Here is a 22,584-nt window from a genome sequence, read left to right on the forward strand (position 1 = left end):
GTGGCCAATTTGCCCGTCCGCCTACCTATATCATAAATATATATATATATATGTCATGTAATTTTGACTAGTATTTCTATTTTATGAAGCTATTTATTTAGCAAGTAGTCATTTTATGACGCATGAAAACGAAAACAAAATTAGTATGAGTTACGTAATATTTTGTTGGTGTAATAGTACGTTTTAAGCTTTTAAAATAAACGTTAGTACGAGTATGTGTGGGTCAGCCATGTAGCTGAATTTTAAATCAGTTCCACTTAGCCGATTGAGCTGAAAGTCCGCAAACACTTTTGGTACTGGTTACATAACGACAGTATGCTTACAAAATATTTTAAATTGTTAATACTAATCGCTAAATAACATTGCTCTTTTTAAAAGGGCTTTTTGACGATAATATAGAATAACTACGACGTTAAAATGGTGAAATAATAAATAATTATTATTGTTATTTAATTTGATTTTACTTTTTTTCGTTGTTTACTTCTAAAGTCTAACTGTTTATATTTAAACAATCAATAAACATGGGTTCTTTTTCTGTGTTTATCAACTATTTACCATAGTTACAATGTCAAGCCATCCGTATATATATGGTGATTGTTGATGTAAAAAAGATTTCAAAAATAAACATTTAATTATCTTGTTATACACCCACTACTAGTTTCAAAAGAATATTCAGAGTTCGCCCGCAAAGCGAAAAAGGGAAGTATTACAAGAAACCATTATCGACACCTGCGCAGCGAGCGGTGTTAAAAAGCCCATAAATTCAACAAATCGCTACAGTGGCGTGAGAAATGTCAGTTGCAGCCTTGCAGATCAAAGCATCCCTTACAGATTCTTAAATACTGTTTTGTTATGTTCGGTCTATATTATCACAATATCAGTTAAAATAATTTAAGGTAATTCGATTATTCTGTTAAAAGATAATTAATAAATGGAGAATATTATTCAACACAAGATTATAAAGATTGTATTCTTGCTGGTTCTTTTTGACAAAATTTACATTAAATAGTATCTTTACTAGAAATGCATGATATAAGGTTTGAATCTCATCAAAACATTACAAAAAATGTATGTTTAAAAAAAAAGCCTAACACGTTAAGTATGATTTCATAGCTCTCATTCGAAGAAATATTTTGAATTTTATTTCACCATAATTTTCCGTCTTGTATGAAAAAAAACATTGGTGGTTCAAATAAAAATGTTTTAGAATTTCATATTTACCAAAATTTCATTGTATTTATTTGGAATTGAGAAAGATGTATCTTATAATAAATAAAATAGATATACTTTTTTATATCAGGTGGGGTGACCCAGACAAGACAGACATCATTATTGCATTAGAAATTGTCTATCTTGAGAGTATTTTTCGTATTAGTCTATGTTTTAGCTTATTAGATTCCTATATCGGAGAGAGTGGAATGTTTTATTACAATGTAAAGAAAAATATAAGTTTTTCTTAGACTTCTTATTTGTACATTTAAGCAACCATTTCCAAAACAATAAAAAGTCTCTTCGAGATATTAAAAACAATAGCTGAATAGCTTTTTCGTTGTTTAAGATTGCATTAAAACTTGCGTTTCTGGTAAAGCGAAATGTTCTACCGCAAAAAAGGTAATTTTTCTCTTAAGTTTTATTCGCCGCGTAAAATCAACTTTGAAATGAGGAATTGGAGTTTGTAACTTAATTAATCTACAAGAAATAAAATATTATAGAAACTTAAATGGAGAAAGAAGTTTGGAGTATAAATGTCTGCTCACGATGGGTATGAAATCAAGGTTTATTACCTGTACAGTTTGTAAAATTAGTTTACGTTTGACCCGTTCCTTAAGATGCAATCGAGGGTTACTTTTTAAATCTAAGTGACACTTCTAAAAAATAAACAAAAGTGACCAATTATTTAATTAGTGCTCTGATCCACCAGTCGACATGTTTAAAGTATAAATTCGTGTTTAACCATGGGTTCTCCATATTATGTCACTTATGCCTGTTATTACAATAATTCAATAAACAAATAAATAACTGACAGCCATCGACCAAAGAGGGCACTAGCACAATGCCTTTCATTTTAACTAAAATCATAAACGCAAAATTCAGACAGACTATATATCGAATTTAAATTAAGAACTGTCTTATTAATCTAACTAATAAGTCTGCTGACTCGAGCTCCTCGGTTTCAAATCTCAGGTCGGTACAATAAAACCTTATTGACGATATTTATCAGTACTTTTTAGACTCAGCTTGGAATTTGAATTCTAGCATTTTGTGGACTCCTTTACTTCGAAGAGCTCGTAAGGTCATTGATCCTGCGAGCGAATCTTCTTCGGGCGTTTCGGATTGCGGTTTCATTGGCGTAGTGAGTGAGGTATTAAACTTGTTAATTGGTAAAATTATTATTATTACCGTAAATTAGTTACCACTAAATCAATTTTAAGATCATATTTAAATGTATTGATAGAAGTATATTATACAGTCTAAGATTTCATTAATGATAAAATAACTCGGAGTTAGTAATCGTTCATTTTCATACAAGAGATGAGATGCATGTTCATGTTGTTAAATTTCTTGCCGGTTCTCATCTGAGTAGAATCTACATTTGAACCGGTGTTAGACTAACTTTAAATTTACTCTTGTAAATTGAACAATCAAATGCCTAATAAGTATGACTTAGAGCAAAGTATTCGTAATATCAGTAGATTAGGATGACAAAATTAATTCAAGTTTGATAATAATTCTCCAATGAATATATTTCTCTATCCCTCGCAATCATGTGATTGTTTCTCCTCACTGATCAATATTAAAAAAAAAAGAAATATTATTTTATTCGTGCCAGTCTTAAATAATTGCTACAATATTTTTTGTACAATAATTTAAAATAATTGTTTCGGTTATAATAATTATAAATAATAATAATGTGATGTAATTAATTATGACATCCTATGACATAGCCTATACGCTATTCAAAATCAAAAATATGACGCTAACATATTTTTGATTTTGAATAGCGTAGACCTTAAAATTCAAGAGAACTATAGTCTCATCTTCCGTCACATTTATTAAACTTCCATTGGATAATTTATAAGATACTAGGGTTTAATTATTAAATTAAAAACTTTAATCTTTATTAAAAATTTTATTGTGAAATCTTTGGCATACAAACTATAAAAAGCGAATTTTGTAAATTCATTTAAAATACAAAATAAATATGTAAGTATCATAAACACTTTATTTCTAGAAATAATAATTATTATGTACATTATACATTATTATAGTTAACTAAAAAGTTCATACCAAAACTGTTAAAATACATCCGACGGATGTTGTATGGATACATTTTCTTTGAAATCGTGTCTGTAATGGTTCAATAAATGATATAAAGATAGTGTATTTTATATTATTTTTTAACATGAAATGTTGCAACATAAAAAAATTATATAAATTCAAAGATTGTCAAAAGTCAATGGACTATTCCATGAGAATTATATACTAATTTATTTCCAATTATTAATGAACATAAGCTTTTAAATTTCTTAACTGAAAGAGAATTAGAGTGATGGGACAATTATGGCCTGTTAGTGTAAATGTTATGTTTTACAGATTTAAAAAAATTGTGTAAATATAAAATCGATCAATAATGAAATAATTCGAAAAAAATGATAAAATTCTTCAATACTAATAGTTTCATATTAAGTCATATGTTAACAAAAAAACAATGGCAACATAAAATAAATACAAAATAATAAAATTACACAAAAACATTAACATTAAAATTAACTAAAACCTTTTTTTGATTTACACATTAACATAAGTAAGAATAATATCATCTAAATATTGTAAATAAAAACTTGACTAAAGAATTCAAATAAAACAAACGCTACACTTTCATCGATTTCTAATACCGATATAGTAACATTTAAATTATAAGTGAAATACGTCCCTTATGCATTGTCAAGTGATAGTGTTATACAAAACTGATCCACTTTAATAAATATTAATAACAAAATCTACAAAATAATAATGTACAAATATTAATAATACGTTACATAAAATTCAACTGATATTATACTTAAATCAATATAAATAACATTGCTGGCTCATTCAAGCATAACACCATCCAGTTTCATAACATGCCTTCACGCTTCAATATCTCTCTCGAGACCACTTTCGATAACTTGTACTGTGTATTAACTATGATATATATTATATTAAATTTAACGTTATTTTATACAGCGGAATGTTTTCCAGTGATCACACCGGTTGTCTTGTTGTATTCGTACTCTTTGTGTCCATTGCTCGGTCGCTTTAACGAATCATTAGTTTCGGTGTTATCTTTCAGGAGACCTTTTTTGTCTCTGAAATATTTAATATCAAAATACACTGACTTTACATAAGAATTATTTACATTAAGGCCTTAATTATACACAAATACTATATAAAAATAGTTACTGTACAAATCATGACCGCGTGGAAATGCAGCAATGCAATGCTAGAAGTATTTTCCCGTTGAATCGAAATTCCGATCATCTGGGCTAAAAATGAACCAGCTCTCCTGTCACCAGAGGAGGCAATAAGGCGAGAAAGTTTTTGCACTATCCAAAACACGGTCCAATTTTTTTCATATTGACTTAAATAATAAATATGGGTTTGACGATATCATTACTTATTTACAAACTTGTATGTCGGTCTTATTACAAAGCTTGTCAGCTTGCTAAAAAGGTTCAAGCCAAGATTTCACTTTCTCCTTGATTTAAAATATAATTATTATCAATTCATCATAGAATTACCGACCCTTCTCTTAAAACAATGATAACGGCCGTTGTTAACTAAAAAACTAACCTGGAATTCAAACTGACTTCCCTCTTGTTCTTTTTCTTGTAACAGCAGCTTGCTATAATCCCTTGTTGTCGCCAAAGCAACAGTAATACGTCTAGCGTAACAATGCATAGAAACACTACTAATATTGCTATGCCTATTATTGCACCAGACGATAAAAACGATTCTTCTTCAGCTACAAAATATGTGACGATACATTAAATAAATTCAAATGTTCGTTGATATGTAGCATTTTTATATGGCAAGGCATACCGGCAAATGGGTTACCTGATTGTTACTGGTAAACAGTATAAAATAATAATAATCATTCCTTTCATCGCCAATATGCCATCTGCTTTAAGAACTTAGATGTTATGTACCTTGTGCCTTATAATTAGTCTGGCTCACTGACTCGTCAAACTGGGAGATTACAACAGTATAAGCTATTCGAACCATAAGAGGAGACAAGCCAAATAAAAAACATTTGACAGCAAATTGACGTGATATCATTGGTCGAGAATTTGAATAATCTATAATATTCACTATGGATTTGAACGAAAAAATGGCGTTTGGAACATCGACGAAATTGCTATCCGGAATTATGGAAGTAAAATTGAAGTGGAAACAAGTAGTTAAGTGTTAGTGTTGTGTTATGAAGAAAGATATATTATTCATAAACACTCAGTAGTGCACAATATAGTTGAGTTATTAGTATTTTTGTGTTCCAGTGAGTGGTATTTGAGCGGGTCCTTCTATCCAGTAACATTTACATTCACATTCCGGGCTTACTATTTACCGGCGATATTAAAAGTACATTTTACTAAAGTCATTTATTTAATTTCTAAAATAATGATACAGTCAAATTAACTATTTTAATCTCTACCTACAGTCATTCGTTAGAATGACTGTAGGTGACGATGACGCAATGGGGTACCAAAAAGCGTTAAGATTAAATCCAAAGTATTTATTACACTTCATTATCTAGCATTTATTAGCAAATATGCGCTACCGTAAGCGATCCTATTATGGACGATTTCCTTATAAAGAGATAAGTTTATAAGCTTACTATCGTTCCTCAGTTATTCTAAAAATGTTTGCGTAACACCTTGAACATATTTAAATAGATATTTAGTGCGATTCTTCAGAGTGGATTGTAAGTTTTCTCAAAAAAATGTTACGACTCACTATGCCTAAATTTACCAACGGTAATTGAAGATCTATTTCTAGATAATTATTTTAGGCTCATTTTTATATCTATAAACTTTATCTTACCTGGTATAGTAACCATGATTAGTGCAGCAGAAGAGTTCCCAAGAGAATTTCCCGCTACTATTTCAAAGAAATAAGTTGTATTAGCGTCCATTTTGTTTAATTGAAATTCATCAGTAAGTCCAATTTGTTCCTCCTCGCAGAGATTCTCTTCAATTAAGCCATCGTATGTCTAAGGAATTACACGCACACATTGATTCATGTTTAGATACAACTATAAAACGTTTTATTGTTTTCAATTGAGTTGCATCAACATTCGAAAAAGATCTGTTGTGACAAAACTAAAGTTGATGGTAATTTATTTGATATCCTTTATTATAATATTATTTTAGTGGCGTTGGACAGAGTAACCGTTACCTTTTGATATATATGTTTCAAAAAGGGGATCAAAATGTGATCAATGACTGACGAATTGCTTATTCCTTTTGGCATTGTTATTTTAATCTTTCTATGTACTATTTCCATGTTTTTAAATTCTAAACAAATTACAACTTTGTAACTGGACTTTGATATAATTTACTTGTACTTACTTGCTCTATAATATTAATGTGTAAATTTCTAAAGAAAACAAAACTAGATATCAATTCGCTAATGAATTTTTCCAAGCTCACTGATTTCTAATTTCAAAATATGAACTAGCATATTTTTGTTTGTTAATAAAAGATTTCATGTCCTAAGATATTATCTATTTTAAATCCACTATGAAATATTTACCGGGCAATATTTAATAGCATAAAATTCCACAGTTTCACTACTATCCGCAGGTTTCCACTTCAATACTCTGTCGCTTGCAACGAGCTGTACAACATCGTCTTCCCAAACCGGTTCGTCTGGTACTGATCTAGAATCGATTCTGAAATATTCAGTTATAGTATTATTAAATTCTGGCTTTACTTGCGTTCAATTTTTATTGTAAATAACTGCACTCAAACAAAATACATGTGAAAGAGACTTTAGGCGCTAGTTAAATTAAACTCCCTAGTCTTACTTTTCGTTTTTCTCACATAGCTAAAAGATTACATTTATTTGCCCAGATCAAAGAAAAGCTTAGATTGAAGATGTTTTAAAGCTGATATTTTTTTTTTAATTAAGGCCATTTATAGACGAGGTATTTTCCAAATATAAGTAAAAATCTTCTACATTTAAATATATATATATATAAATGAAGTTAATATAGTATTATATGTATTACCAGCACTGCACTAGTTATAGCGTAGGTATTTTACTCTGAAATCTTTCAAGTGTGTTTGCACATAAATGGGATAGTATCAAAGTGAAGCCAAAATTTTCGCTCGTTGAACCCGAATGAATTTCAGTTTAAGGCTTGTAGTGCTCAAAACGTTTTCGGCTTAATGCTCAAAGCTTCGGATCTTTGCCATTATTTGTAGTAACGTATTTTATTAGCACTTTATCATATACTTAATACATTTTAGAAATTTGTGTTTTTATAAACTTAAGTTTTTTTTAATTAATAATATACGATTTTAAGTGGAGCAAGTTATTTGGATACTTTTAAGCATAGTCCGAAGCTGTAGTAAAGTTTTTTTCAAATAATTAAGACTTGACTCTAAAGATTTATATCTTTAAAATAAAAATATAATAAAATATGTTTATACTTACTTTGCATAATTCTAATTATTGTTAATATAAAAACAAAACTTACTTTTCTAGTGTCACAAAGTCAAAGATTTCACTCCAAGGTCCATTCCCAACATCGTTGATTGCTGCAAACTTTATATTGTAGCTTGTGTTTGCTTTCAATCTATCTAATCTAAATGGTCTATCTTTAGACCAAGTTCTATTTATATGTATGTCAGTTATATTATAATTGTCTACTTCATCGTATTCCGACTGGAACCCAATTACATCTGGTCCATTAAATTCGTTTGGTCCTTCGATAGAAAATGTGACTGAATTTGATGTTACATTTACAATTGTTACCTAGAAGTTACAAATTGGTTCAGTTAATCGTTTAAACTAAATTTGCTATTTTTTTATATCTTCATAATATGAGTAACTGTTAAGTATAATAAATATACTAATATGTTACGCTCAAAACTATTTCCTGTTTTTCCTTAAATGACGTACTCAGTTATGGAGAATATTTGTTTAACGACATAAGGATATTTATTTCTTTCTTTCGTATAATCTAAGTACAAAATTTAGCATTCAGAGAATACGCTTACAGAAATAACCATAACCTAAATTAAGATTACTTAAGTCTGATGTTTTTGGTAAAAGTGATTTTGAATTTAGAACTATGTTTTGTATCTTAGCATAAAAATAACTAGGATTTCCTGGTCCATCCTACAGTTTAGTACTCAGTCAGAAATAAAATGGACTTTAACTTACAAAATATCTTTAACTAAAGTTTGACCAGAAAAATTGTTACTGTAATATAATTAGTATCTCTAGGTTAGCAAAGTAACTTCGTTTGATTTGATTCTGATGATGATTTCGATTTGAAATTATTTAATTAATTAAAAGGTTCTTTAAAATTTAAATATTAAAACTTGTATGTAACTTCGGGTATTTTATATTGAAGTTATAAAATCTTACATTATTAATAACCGCTGGCGTAAATCCTTCTTGCAAATGAATTATTTTCTTAGCTTCGCCGAACTCGTTTTTCGCTGTACATTCGTAAATTCCGTACCAAGTTTTGTTTTCAATTATAAGAGGGTCGTTGTGTAATTTATCTGACATAACTTTATTTATTTCTAGTTGATCTTCGGCTAATACTCCATTACCTTGATATCTAAGAATAAATTAATTGGTAAAATCCCAATAATTCGATTTATTATTCCTAAAGTTTAATTTAAGAAAATTAATTTTAGTATATTAATTTAATATAATATAATTCTGATTGTATTAGGTTTTTCTTAATAATATTTTTTATTAATATTTATCGGACATCTTCTAAAAAAATGATAATTCAAAAGAGTTTTAATTAAGATTTTTGTTATTTCGTCTATTATAATTAACTTAAAAACAGTACACTGATAAATTAAAAATGAAATAAGAAAATAATTTTATTAAATTTTTATACTGACTTCCAAGTAACTTCAGCTTTCGGATTGCTTTGATGTTCGCAGCTTAAGTTGATGTTTTTGTCCTTCCACGTCCAAGCTCTCTCATAGGATAGGTCGAAGTGCGGTGCAAAAAGCACAGATAAAAACGTTTCTTCTACCACTGAATCAACTACGGATAACAAAATAAAACTTTATTATGCAATAAAAATAAACATGATTTTTAAACTTAGTTTAAATACAATCACAAAGAAAATATTAATGAGATGCCAATCATGTCAAAAATATAAAATATATTTTCGAATATAAACACAATCAATGTAGATAAAAGTTGATGACCAAAAATAAATGCGTTCAAAATAGTATTACAAAAGTAATCTTACTTTCGTTAGTTGCATTGCAGAGATAAATTCCGTCATGCGACTGATTCACCCTAAGAAATGATAAGTAGAATTCCGCTTCAGTGTCACTCAAATTTTTGTTGTCCCATACAATGCTAAAATAAGTAACATAACTGATAACTTTTTATGTTCAAATGGAAATAAATTTATCGATCAAAATAAAGACAATTTTAAATTCTGCCGATATTAAATCGGCATCAAGCCAAATAATTAAAAAATACTAGCGTTTTTTCTATCTTGCATGAATTATTTAATAATTGCTATTAATGTCTATTAATAGCAGTTATTAACATATTGATATATTGAAATAATTATAATTTGGTTACATAATTAATTGCAACCAAATTATAATATCAAGAATTTTAATTGTACGAAATATTTTTAACATTGTCAATATGTCAAAAATATTTGGAACATTTAAAGAGTTTTAATCCTAAATAAAAGCTTGCATGCGTTCGAAGCCGCGTGGACAAATTAGTGTTAAATAATTTAACGGGTAATATAGACGCTTAGTTAGATTTTAGATACATATAAATATTCACCTTTGATCGTCAGATTCTTCGCCTAAAAATGTTAAAGCAATATGCGGTAACGGTCGACCCGACGCTTTACAAACTAATTGCGTCGTAGACCCTTCCACTGCAGTTACATTGTTAAACTCTGTTATATTTGGTGGTAGCAATACCTATGGAAAAGAGAACCTTTGATAAATATCTCCACAAACTTTGACGAGTTTTTTCCTCCGATAATTTAGAATAAATATGAATATCTTCATCACTGACTGAATTCACAAATGTAATGACTTCTATTCTCATTCCTAAATCCTGTTTAATAATTTTACTATTATAATTATTTTACGTCTGTATTGACAACTATTTCCAGTCAGCTTCTCGAAAACTCTGACGCTTTCTTCTTATTATGTATATATCTTTAAGGTAACACTGGCGAGAGAACTAAAGCTAGAAACTGACAGCATTTTTTTCCATATTAACATAAAAATCAATATACTTTACCTCAATGTTAATTGTCATAGCATTACTCCCAGCACTATTACTCGCAGTGCATTCGTATGTGCCTCGATCCTCTGCTTCAACTTCTTGGAATACGATCCTGTTGTTAACTTGCTGCCAAGTCACGTTCGTTTCTGACGAATCCTAAAAAGTCGACTCTTGTTTTACAACCTTGATTACTTTAGAAGAGGGAGGTTCTAGAACTTTTTTATACTTGAATTATAGAATAAAATTATATTACGATAGTTGTTCTGAGATTGTTTTTGTTTCTATATGAGTACGTCAAGTGCAAATATCACGCAATAAAAATATTTGGTAACCGTTATATAGATTTAATTTTAAATATGTAGTAATAAATCTTAGTTTACATACCTTATCTGATATTTTCTTCCATGTGTATTCGGGATGAGGAATACCTGTAGCTAAACATTCTATTGTCAAGCTTTCACCAATTGCGACCGTTGCATTGGGAGATGCTGCCAGTTCTTTTATCAACGGAGTAGATGTTACCTAAAATAATGATATGAAATCTTATAAAAACCAAGTATATTCGTTTTCTTATCTTTATAAAATAAATTAAATCCTAATTTGGTATATATAACAGTTCAGGAATAATTGACGAAATAATTCTCAACAAGGTGTAAAGGCTTTATGCCATAATTCATTTTAATTATGTTAATATACCGTAGTATATAATATACTATTTTAGTGGGTATTCCAGTGCACTTTGTGGCCAGTCCCTCATATCCCTCGTTTTAGTAGAAGGAAACTCCTTAAAACTTTTTCCAGCGAGATAAAAAATCCCTATGACTAGCAGTGAACTGCGATTGACCGAATAATGCCATAAATGTCCAACTGTTGAACTAAAACATCGGCTTTTCTTAAGAAAGGTTGAAGCTTATGCCGTTGATGCTTACGCTGGTCCAATGGGAGTTTGTGGATGTGGCAGAATTTTATCAGATACATAAAGGTTGCTATATTTTAGTTTAACATTAGCATAAGGTTTACTTGCTCAGAATCGAAGTCAAAATCAACGCAAACCGACCGCATAAGTACTGGCTAGTTTCAATATAGAAAAATATGTTTTAAAACGTTAATATTCCCAAAATATAATCTTACTTTTCTAGTAAAAAAAAGTTGAGTGAAAATAGGTCGAATATAAATCAGCTTATAATCAAGTGCCTACTATTAAATATTCATGTTAAGGTCTTTCGATATTTGAGTGGATAGTCTGAATAAGCATTTTATTAAAAAATGTTTCTATTCAATTAGTTTGCAAGTTTGACATAGTAAGGAAGTAGTAAAGAATAATATTATATTGAGCTCTTAATACAATTATTATGTTAGATCCGGTATTCCTAGATTTTTAATAACATTATATAATTTAGAGAAGGCATTTTGTTAGGTTAAGATGTACTAAAAAAACGAATCTTCCAGTAATTACATATAATGTGTAACAACTAACATAAAAACTAGATAAAAAAGTAACATTAACATTATAGAAGGACCGTCGTATAGGCTGTATATAAAGGGCATTTAAAAGTACTAGAAAATAAAAAAAAAATATTATAGAAGATAAGTTGGAATTGTATTATTGTCCAAATCTGTTGTGCTCGCTGGATAAAAGACAATTACAAGTTCAAAGTACACTGAAACCATTGAATTGACAATTCCCAGACCAAATTCAAGACTCAGATCTGATTTCAAGGACAATGCATCCGCTTACAGAGCGGACTATTTGACGGTGGCCAATATAATGGTGTTAGAGGGTCCTCCCCATAGCCCTGACCTTGAGATTACTATATTTTACATTACGTCAAAACTCACATGATGGATCGCAAGTTCTCAATAATTTGAGCACAGGGTATGAGTTTCTAATGTATTACGCTACAAGTATATACGTATACGTATATAAGAGCCGAGATGGCCCAGTGGCTAGAACGCGAGCATCTTAACCGATGATTTCGGGTTCAAACCCAGGCAGGCACCACTGAATTTTCATGTGCTTAATTTGTGTTTATAATTCATCTCGTGCTCGGCGGTGAAGGAAAACATCGTGAGGAAACCTGCATGTGTCTAATTTCAACGAAATTCTGCCACATGTGTATTCTGCCAACCCGCATTGGAGCAGCGTGGTGGAATATGCTCCAAACCTTCTCCTCAAAGGGAGAGGAGGCCTTTATCCCAGCAGTGGGACATTTACGGGCTGCTAATGCTAATATACGTATACTTGGGCGCCTGCCGAAGAAGCTCGTGCTTAATATGTGACGCGAAGCTTTTTATGGCATCGGTATACGGAAGAACCACCGGATGGGAAGTGGTCAACACTACCCATAGATAATGGCACCGTATGAAATTTCAACCACATCCTACTAATTTATTTCTTCACATATTATACATATGTTTATACTTTTTTAACATTTTAAATTTCAAACTTACGTAACGCAAATGAAAAGGAAAGATAATGCCAAAAAAGTATAAAACCCGAAATAGAAAACAAAGTAAATCCGATCAGAAAAAAGCTAAGAAAAGTTATGATTGGCTTGGATGTTATATAATTGGCTAAGACAAACAGTAATTATATTTAACATTCACCTCAACATAAATGTCCCTGTCGATACCTTCCCCAGTCTCCAGATCAGATGCAGTACATCTATACACACCACTATCTTCTTTTGTTATAGAGTTAATAATCAGTCCTTCTGGAGTTACTTTGTATTTGTCGTCATCTGTTATCTAAAATATGATTTAACAAATTATATTAACACTAACTGTAACGCGTGATTTCACCAGCGTTATAACTCTTCGCTATCATGTCAGACACGATCTGAGGTCATAGGGGTCATAATGTCCTTCGCCCCATTTCTAAATAAAATTAAAATTATCAAAGTTTAATTTACAAACCATCTAAAAATTACGAAAAACTAAAAAAATCATAAGGATTTTATTAATTTATTAAAACTGTTAAAGCGTCAATGCTATCCAGAGATTGCCACTGATTTCTTAAATGTAATCTGGTTTGCCAATGAGATTAGTTCCACTTGTGTTACAATTTTTACTGAACTATTATACTTGTTATTTTCTCATTAGGATTTTTTAAGCAAAAATATTAATTTTATAAACAACAAACTGAAATTGATTAATAATGCAATATAATTCTATAACAGCTTTTTTACTCTGCTGAAATAATGTTTTGTAATGAATCTCAAATGATAATAACGTATTATACAAAAACATAATTTAATAAGCTTAAAATAAAAACAGAATTTTAATATTTTGAAATTATCGGAAATCTCTCGATAATTTCTGTTTTGAACATATCGAGCACAACCTTACCTCAATAAGCCCTTCGTCTTCTTTATGCCAACTAATTAATAGATCAGCTTCGCCTCTTGCTTCACAAGTTATTAAGGCAGCTTTACCGCTTACAACGTATTGTGTTTCTTTCGTATTCACGAAGTAAGGCGGGTCTGTATATGAGTATGTCGATTTAATAATCTTTTATTTAGTCTCACAAATATAATATTGTAAATGCTTAGAATTTAGAATTAATTAATCTTTTTAGCTTCTCAGATAAAGTTAATTAATTAAAAGACATAATTTTACTTAGGTAACTTGTAAGGTCTACGTGATATAATAAATAAAAAAAATTAAGATAGATTAGAGATACAAACTAATGTTATGAATATAACTTCATGGATAATAAAAAAAAAAAAGATTAACAGATCTCGTTCCCTCATAAATTTGCTTAGAATTTAACAAATATAAGTTTTTATTTCAGCTACCTAGGCTAAAGTACTTATTCGCACAGCCCAATTTACAATAAAGATATCTAATTATAAAATATATAATTTAATATTCAAATTCTAATATGTAGTGATGTAATTTATAAACCAATACCTATTAAGGTTATCGACAAACAATATATCTACTAATTGCAATACCCACCATATGCCTCCACGTTATACGTTAACGTATACTGTCGACCATCTCGATCGGTCACACACTTGTAGGCACCGGATATTGATTTGCTTATATTAGATATATATACACTGTAAGTCTGTTTGTCCATCCATTCAGAAAACACGTTCGATTTTGTACCTGGTCTTGTGAAAGTAATTATTTACTTTAGGAATAAAGGTATTGTTAATTGATTTTTTTATTTAAGCTTATTTGTCCTTAAATAACAATACAATATAATCGCAGAAAAACATTATATTCTGCTCCTCAAATAAAATAAACTATATTAACGATTTCCTTATAAGGCAATAAAAAACGGAATATAAATTGTAGATTTACAATTCTGTTAACATTATGGATATAATTAACTTAAACAGGCCAAATAAGCAAATAAAATATGATATTATATTACCTCAATGGTAGTATTTCTTGGTTATTTATATCTAACCATTTGAGTTTTACTCCTGAACCTGGGTCATCGCATCTACATTCCTGGTAAAAGGAACTTCCTGTTTTAATCTTATTAAATTCGACTTGATTGCTAGTGAAGCAAGCGTCGCTCTCTGTAAGAAAGAATTCTATTATTGTCACCCACGCCTAACGCATCCATCAATTAGGTATACATTTCGGGGACCATATTCGAAGCGCGTAATAAAGACTGGGGTCATAAAACGTTATTCACGATAATGTATATAAGTATATATATAATTTCAAAGTCAAATCAAAGTCCAATAACGATAAATACGATTATGAATATATATTATATATACCGTTTTTTGACTTTAACGTTAACCAATTATGGATGCAAATAGTGTGGTCTTATCGTAATGCGGCGATCTGTTTTTTTATGGGCACGAAACAAAGGAAATATAAATTAGAGAATCGTGTAATAAATAAGTGTAATGACATAATGAAACTTACCCGTGTTTATTAAAATTATAATTGAATAAAATGAAATTTGCGATAACCTATCTAGATTTATAGTTTTATTTCGTTTTGTTTTATTTTGTTTAATATAATGTATTTAATAACACAAATTTTACATAAATCTTAGCATTCTCAATAATTTAAAACTTTTAATATGCAAAATCGCACACTCTTCCGTAAGCTCAATATGTTTTAAAGTACAAAGTTTTCTCTTTACTTATTAATGCATGGATTACGTTGTATACGCATATATGATAATGTAATAATAAATACGAATATTTAACAAAGTTACTAATTCATTAATTTAAGGTGTATCAGAGTAAGAAGGATTAAGTAAATAATCCTTACCATTTTTTAATTAACAAAATTTGGAATTCTGCTTATATGTAACAAATTCGTTTAAAAATATTTTTTGTCCAAGCAGTGATGAGAATGTTAGCAAAAATGCTGACGGCATTTCAAAGTTGGACCGCAATTCGTTTGAGCGAAAAACGATCCAGCTCAAGGAAATCAAACGGGGAGTTAAAAATGACAATATTACTTTAAACATTTAGGATTTTCCATATCGGAGAATTAGTTTTAATAAATTTTAATTTTAATGCATTTTTATGTTGTATATTTTAGCAATATAGTTATATGTATTTAATATAACTACTTAATTATTCTGTACTTTGTTTTGTTTCCTGTATGTTTATTGTTGAATGTTTGAATTGTTACCTTCAACAATAATTAGTTATTTGTTAAACAATTAAAATTTGTAATTAATAAATAATAGTGAAGGAAGAGCCGAGATATTTCAATGATTAGATCACGTGAATTCTAACCGTTGATTGTGCGTTCAAACCCAGGCAAGCACCGCTGAATTCTCATATGCTTAATGCAAAGAAAAACGTCTCGAGGAAACTTGAATGTCGGATCTACATGGAAATTTATCTATATTTTAACCGGTATTATCGCAGCGTGGTGAAATTAGGGGACTACTTAATATTGGGGCTTTGGACAAACCTGTCTTGATGCACTAATTAATATTCTTGTGTTTCAGTTAGAAGAGTGAGTAAGCCAGTGTATTTACAGTCATATGGCATAACATCTACGTTCCCAAGGTTGGTGGCGCATTTGTGATGTAAGCAAAGTATTATAATTGTTTACATCACCTGTCTATATTAATTGTGTATTAAGAGAATATTAAAAGAGTTTGATTAAAAGAATTTGAGTTTGAGTTTGAATTGAAAGGAAAGCTACACTTGGTTTGGAAAGTAGATTCCACCGGGAAGAACTGGCAAAAACCTCAGTCTTTTCTTTCTTTTATTTAGTCTTTTCGGCCATTTTAGCCGCCTAGAAACCAAGGTCAAGTTAATGTGGAATCTTATTATAGAAACAAATTATAAGATGCTAGACAAAAGTTTACGAATGCCTTTACAAATTAAATTGTAAAAACGTAATAATAAAAACAATAAGGTTTTATACGTCCCGTCTTTATTAAACTTACCTGAGCTATAATGAAAAAAGTTTGTTTAAGAAAATGTTTACAGTTCTACTAGTCCAATGACGCGCGCTTTGATCTCGACAAACATTTATCTGATGTTATACATTCGGTGTCATAAACGTATTTTCAGCTAAGCGATGTAAAATTAAGAATCATAAAACGTACTTTATTTTAGAATAAATAAATACCCTTTAGAATTACATTTAGGACACCTTACTATTCATATCAGGAAAAATAGGGTAGCATACGAGTGAAGAACGTTATTAGTAAAAAAAAAAAAGTATCACGTTTTGTCCTTTGAGAATTATTACCACAATAATTACTAGTTAAACTTCAAATCCCTTTGTGTGTGTAGACAGTATACATTATGATTTAGAAAATTAGATTTTCAACTAATGATAAATATTTTGGCTAATGTGGTCGGCTATGTTTATGCACCTAACGCTCATCATTTTATTATTATCACGGTCGTAAATGTTCATGTTTTGTGTTCTAAACAATGTAAGTGGGTCACTTTAACAAATTACACCGGAATGTGCAGCTAATTATTATTTTTAATACACACCATCAAACGCGAAGGTCATTCAACATGTGTTTTGTAAAACTGCAATGAGTATTTTATGTAAACAATTGTCAATGTTACCATTATTAAAAGCTAGGCTATTTTTTTTAATAAGCATGTATGTCATCAATGGTTTTTTTCACTTGGTTTTTAAAAGATTATTATTGTCAATGACTAAGTAAGTGACTAAGCCTAGTTTTTTATGTCGATTTAAGTGTAACGATGCTAAATGTAATAAATTTGATTATGTTATCATATATATAAATATATATATATAGCTGCCTCTATAATACAATGGCTTATTAGGCTTCTGATCTTGATAACCGGGGTTTTAACTGGTAAAGTAAAAACAGTGATACGATATTTCTGTCAAATAATTTGAGCAGAAGCCAGAAATTGGTATTGCTAACACGCCTGTGCCTCGTTAAAACAAAAATACCTTTGGCGTCCTCCTCAACTCTGAAGTTTTGTCCATTTATCGACCTATTTTCGGTTTAGGAGCAAGAATAGAGATTGCACGTGTTTTTGTGCATACTCTTGAGTACCATAATAGAAACGTCGAGAAAGAGATATAAATAATTAGATAATAGCTTTAAATTATAGCTGGACTCCTATTTTGAGGTTAAAGTGCATTATAATATCTCCCTTATTACATTTCGTAAACAAGGAGCGGGTTATGATTCTGTCTATATAGGCATAATTTATGACTTTATGACACATAAAGAAGTAACTCTACGAGGTAGAAAGTATTTGACACCTATTAAAAACTGAATTATAAATAATTTTTACTTATAGTAAAGCCTAGCTGTTAGTACAGAGATTTAAGATATAACTGAAGTACGTGGTACAGAAAAAATATCTAGTCTGATAATAATTATGACAAATCCGGAACTCGTGGGCATTAGACAAGTAAATTGTCGTAAACTTGACTCATACAACACATGTGCCCTACTGATATAAGTGTGTAACCTTATCCTTTTGTAAGGAGATGCAAACAATCTTAAACAAGATTTCACGTGACATCATACGTATTTAAGCCATGAACATTTTTAATCAGATAATCTTTTTACGACACTTTAAGTGACGCTATGTAGCTCTCATTTATGTTGAGAATTTTAACTTGGATCTACCATGCTTTAGTTTAGTGGCATACAAGGTCGTTTTGATTAAATAATTTGTATGTTTAAACATCGGTTATGTATGAAAATAAATGTCTACAGCTATGAATTATCTTACATAACATTTACGTAGCGAATTATATAATATTTATTAGAGAAATGTTTTGTATTATAAACATGCTACAAAAATCAAATTCACCTACTTTTTAATTATATTTACTTGATGTACAAAAGTTGATATATATACAATTAAAAATATCAAAATCAAATCATCATCAAGATCAAATACATACGAAATAACGAGCAAAAATAGAAACGAAATATTTTTGGACATCACGTAAATTTTATTATCTTGTTTATTGTAGTTCAAGTGAATATGTAACAAGTATTTGAACAGTAACGAATATATTTAAGTATGATTTATTTGTTTTGCCTCTTAATAAACTAGTTAATAATATGACTATTTAATTTAATTTAATTTATAAATTATTGGTGCAAAAGTAATTATTACAAAAGAAGTTTATATATATGAGTTTACAAACTTAGTATGACTAATGTTAAATACTACTATTAGCTACGTACTGTATTTTACATGTGGTTTGTTCATTCTATTCTATTGGCAATTCGATATAAACTAATTTATAACAATCTATGAACGCGAAAATAGCTATGTTTGTTATCTCTTCGTACTTAAACTGGTGAACCGGCTTGAATGAAATTTGGTATGTATATAGCTTTTGTCTTGGGGAAGGATAAAGGCTTTTTTTAATTTACCTCTAACGGTAAAATTGTTGTAACGGTTTGTGTGCCGAAGTTTCAGCAAGTACTATATACATTATTTAAAAGCAATAACATACGTACACGTTCAACAATACCTTTACAAACCCTTAACTACAACCATCTAAGGAATGTCTTCATAAAATACATATTATGTACATCTAACAAAATCCGGAAAATATGGTCAAGTCGGTGTATACACTAATCATTGTGATAGGTTGAACGGTAGAAAAGTCGATGTACTGCAGCATCGGCACCAGCACCAGCTTGCGGGTGGTTAAAACAGATTCGATAACATAAAATGAAAGTAATATAATTTTCATTCAGTATGAAAAGGAAGATATTCTCGTATGTACCAACTTTCATGGTAATCCATCAAACATTCATCAACATATACCAAACCATATCCAATCAATTTTTTACACAAGATTATCGTAACGTTATATTAACTGTTTTTTATAAATGTTTATATTTTTATAAATCTTATTATTTACTTAATTGGTAAGTGTAGCGTATTTAGGTGTATGCGTACGTTGAAACGTCTATGTTTTGTCTATGGAATGATTTTGACGTATGACGTACTTCCTTTTCTCTCTTCCCTTCTGGTGTGAGCCGCGGTAACGTGTGTTATGTGAGTGCGCCGCGCTTTTGAAATTAGCTTGTGTAACGGACTTATCCTTCTCCTATAATATCACCCATCCCTTTGGCTGTGTTCTTCGAGTGTATGAAGACCAAGGGAGCGCTCCCAAGAAGAACGTGTCTTCACCGAGCCCAGAGTTTTGAGGTAACACCCTTTTATACCTAAAATACAGTCCACTTTTCTCTCGCGCGTACATTTTGGTCCTTCGAGCCGGATTTGAGATTTAAAATTTAGTGTAAATCGGCGATTTTGTGTGTTTTAAATCGCGTGTTAATACTTCAAAATCATTCCATGGAGAAACGGATAATACTTTCGTTAGGAGCTAATGTGTAATTTAAAATAGTGTTAATTTTTATTTCGCTTTACAACATTACGTAATTTATATTAATTGCGTATTATTTGCATTGTAGAAAAGTGTAATTTTACATAAAAATAATTTAGTCGATTATTTTTCGAAGTACCTTCATATTTTGTGATATTGTCGGTCGATGCGCAACCGCACAATATAGACCGGACGCGTCGTGTTATAACGCAGTCGAGTTAAAAAGTTTAGTATTATTTAGTGTCATAATAATTGTGTTTCTTTACTTAGGACAACTTGTTTTTTAGTTTGAATTGAATATAAATCTTATTCCTTAGCTAATCTCGTGTTTTGTAAAATAATAATTGTATTGTGTTAAATATGGATTTAAATCAATTATTATTTCATAGAAAATTTCTCGTTAAGCAATTAGACCGTATGTTGCATTACGAAAGTTCGGATTTAGTTGATGAGTTCGACGCGAGTTATGGTGATTTAGACTTACTTCGTTCTCAGTTTGAAGAAACACAGACTAAAATCGAATCAACTTTAATATCTCAAAAATTATTTGTAGAATCCGAACAGGAGGAAATCCGTGATAATTTTATGGACAAAGTGATCGATATTCGTGCGAAATATAATAAATTCTTAAAGCGTAAGTCAATTATTGAGCGTAGTGATAGTGATAATAATTCTGAGCGTAAATCTGATTGTGGAAAGTGTAGTGCTCCGAATACAAGTGTTAGGTTACCTAAGCTGCCGTTGTTAACGTTTTCCGGTGAGTATTCAGAATGGTGTAGTTATTTTGATTTCTTTAATTCAACCATAATCGGTAATAATAGTTTATCGGAAATACAAAAATTTCAATATTTACGTGGAAGTTTAAAAGGTGAAGCATATAATTTAATTAAATGTTTATCATTAACATCCGATAATTTTTCTGTAGCCTGGAATTCCCTTGTAGAAAGATACTCCGATAAACGTCGTATCGCAAATAAATATATGGATGAATTGTTGAATTTAACTTCGTTGCGTAGTGACATAGACGTCGAAGGTATGAAACGTTTAAGAAATCATTTGGTAGAAAATTTAAGTGCATTGAAGGCTTTAGGTTTTCCTACCGGTGAATGGAGTTTTTTATTGCTTCACTTAGTGTTAAAAAAATTAGATAGTGAGTCGAGACGTCGCTTTGAATTGTCCTTAGAAAATGATCGCGAATATCCGACATATGTTCAACTTCTAGATTTTTTAGATAAGCAAATACGTGCTTGTGAAGCGTCGAGTCAAGGTTCGATGCGTAGGGTGTTGAGTGTTAAGAGTGCTAGCGGGAATAAGTATGTTTCTTCTTTTACAACCGGATTTAAAAATAATAATGAGTGTGTAATGTGTTATTCTAATCATGAGTTGTATAAATGTCCTAAGTTTTTGCATCTGTCTCCGTATAATAGATCGAAAGTGGTAAAGCGAAATAAATTGTATTTTTTGTGTTTATCAGGTAATCGTGTTGCCTATGAGTGTAAATCAAACTTTAAATGTGACAAGTGTGTAATGTCACATAATAAACTCTTGCACTTTAAGCAAGATAGTGTGAATGAGAAAGAGTGTTCTCGTGTTCGTGAAAACGAAAGTGGTGTACGGCGAGTGTCTGGCGAGTGTGTGAATGCCAGCGGAGAACAGGCTGTGGTGTCCCTTAAAGGCTCTGTGTGTGCGAGCTCGGGAACAGTTTTGTTGTCCACTGCCGTGGTTCGAGTGAGGCGACGTGACGGCTCCTGCGAGATGGCTCGCGTGTTGTTGGATCCCGGTTCACAGTCGTCGTTTGTAACCTCTAGTTTCATTCGTCGATTAGGCTTACCGATTCGGCAGGTGTGTGTGCCAGTGTGTGGTCTCAGTATGTCTAATGTGTGTAAGGCGAATGGTGTCGTGTCGTGTGAGATACTACCTGAGAATAGTGATGATAATTCTCAGATTGTATCATGTTTAGTGTTAAATAAAATTACGAACTTTATTATTTATGTTTTCGTTTACCTTTGACTGCAATTACTGTAACGTTTGTGTTGGCAGCATATGTACAAGGCGTAGACTGAAAAGCAGCCTAGCTGAGACTACGACCTTTTCACCAAATCATCAAATCTCATATTGTTAACTTTTTTTTTATGGTTTTGTACCTTAATTTTGTTTTTGTTTCTTCTTGGTGAATAAAGTTACTTATTATTATTATTATTATTATAATGTTTATGTTCCTATTGAACAGTGGGATCATTTAAAACCATTAAAGCTTGCCGATTCAAAATTTAA

General features: G+C 30.4%; 1 protein-coding gene across 2 annotated transcripts in view; it reads right to left on the bottom strand.

The window, feature by feature from the left end:
- Positions 1-3,772: 3,772 nt before the first annotated feature.
- The window catches only part of LOC125068689 (fasciclin-2-like), a 29,083-nt gene continuing 10,271 nt past the window's right edge, over positions 3,773-22,584 (bottom strand). Inside the window, exons 2-16 of one of the 2 annotated variants that reach the window (XM_047677965.1) lie at positions 14,891-15,041; positions 14,467-14,624; positions 13,855-13,988; positions 13,114-13,254; positions 10,891-11,028; positions 10,522-10,662; positions 10,051-10,193; positions 9,491-9,603; positions 9,132-9,279; positions 8,638-8,836; positions 7,742-8,019; positions 6,793-6,931; positions 6,082-6,250; positions 4,834-5,005; positions 3,773-4,349 (exon numbers count right to left, since the gene is read on the bottom strand). In XM_047677965.1, coding sequence (XP_047533921.1) covers positions 4,220-4,349; positions 4,834-5,005; positions 6,082-6,250; positions 6,793-6,931; positions 7,742-8,019; positions 8,638-8,836; positions 9,132-9,279; positions 9,491-9,603; positions 10,051-10,193; positions 10,522-10,662; positions 10,891-11,028; positions 13,114-13,254; positions 13,855-13,988; positions 14,467-14,624; positions 14,891-15,041 — 2,354 coding nt within the window. In that variant the 3' untranslated portion in view covers positions 3,773-4,219. Of the gene's footprint in view, positions 4,350-4,833; positions 5,006-6,081; positions 6,251-6,792; positions 6,932-7,741; positions 8,020-8,637; positions 8,837-9,131; positions 9,280-9,490; positions 9,604-10,050; positions 10,194-10,521; positions 10,663-10,890; positions 11,029-13,113; positions 13,255-13,854; positions 13,989-14,466; positions 14,625-14,890; positions 15,042-22,584 lie in introns of those variants that run through there. The other variant, XM_047677966.1, reaches the window with a different exon arrangement.

The sequence above is a fragment of the Vanessa atalanta genome, chromosome 14 (assembly GCF_905147765.1).
Source record: "Vanessa atalanta chromosome 14, ilVanAtal1.2, whole genome shotgun sequence".
NCBI classification, from domain to species: domain Eukaryota; kingdom Metazoa; phylum Arthropoda; class Insecta; order Lepidoptera; family Nymphalidae; genus Vanessa; species Vanessa atalanta.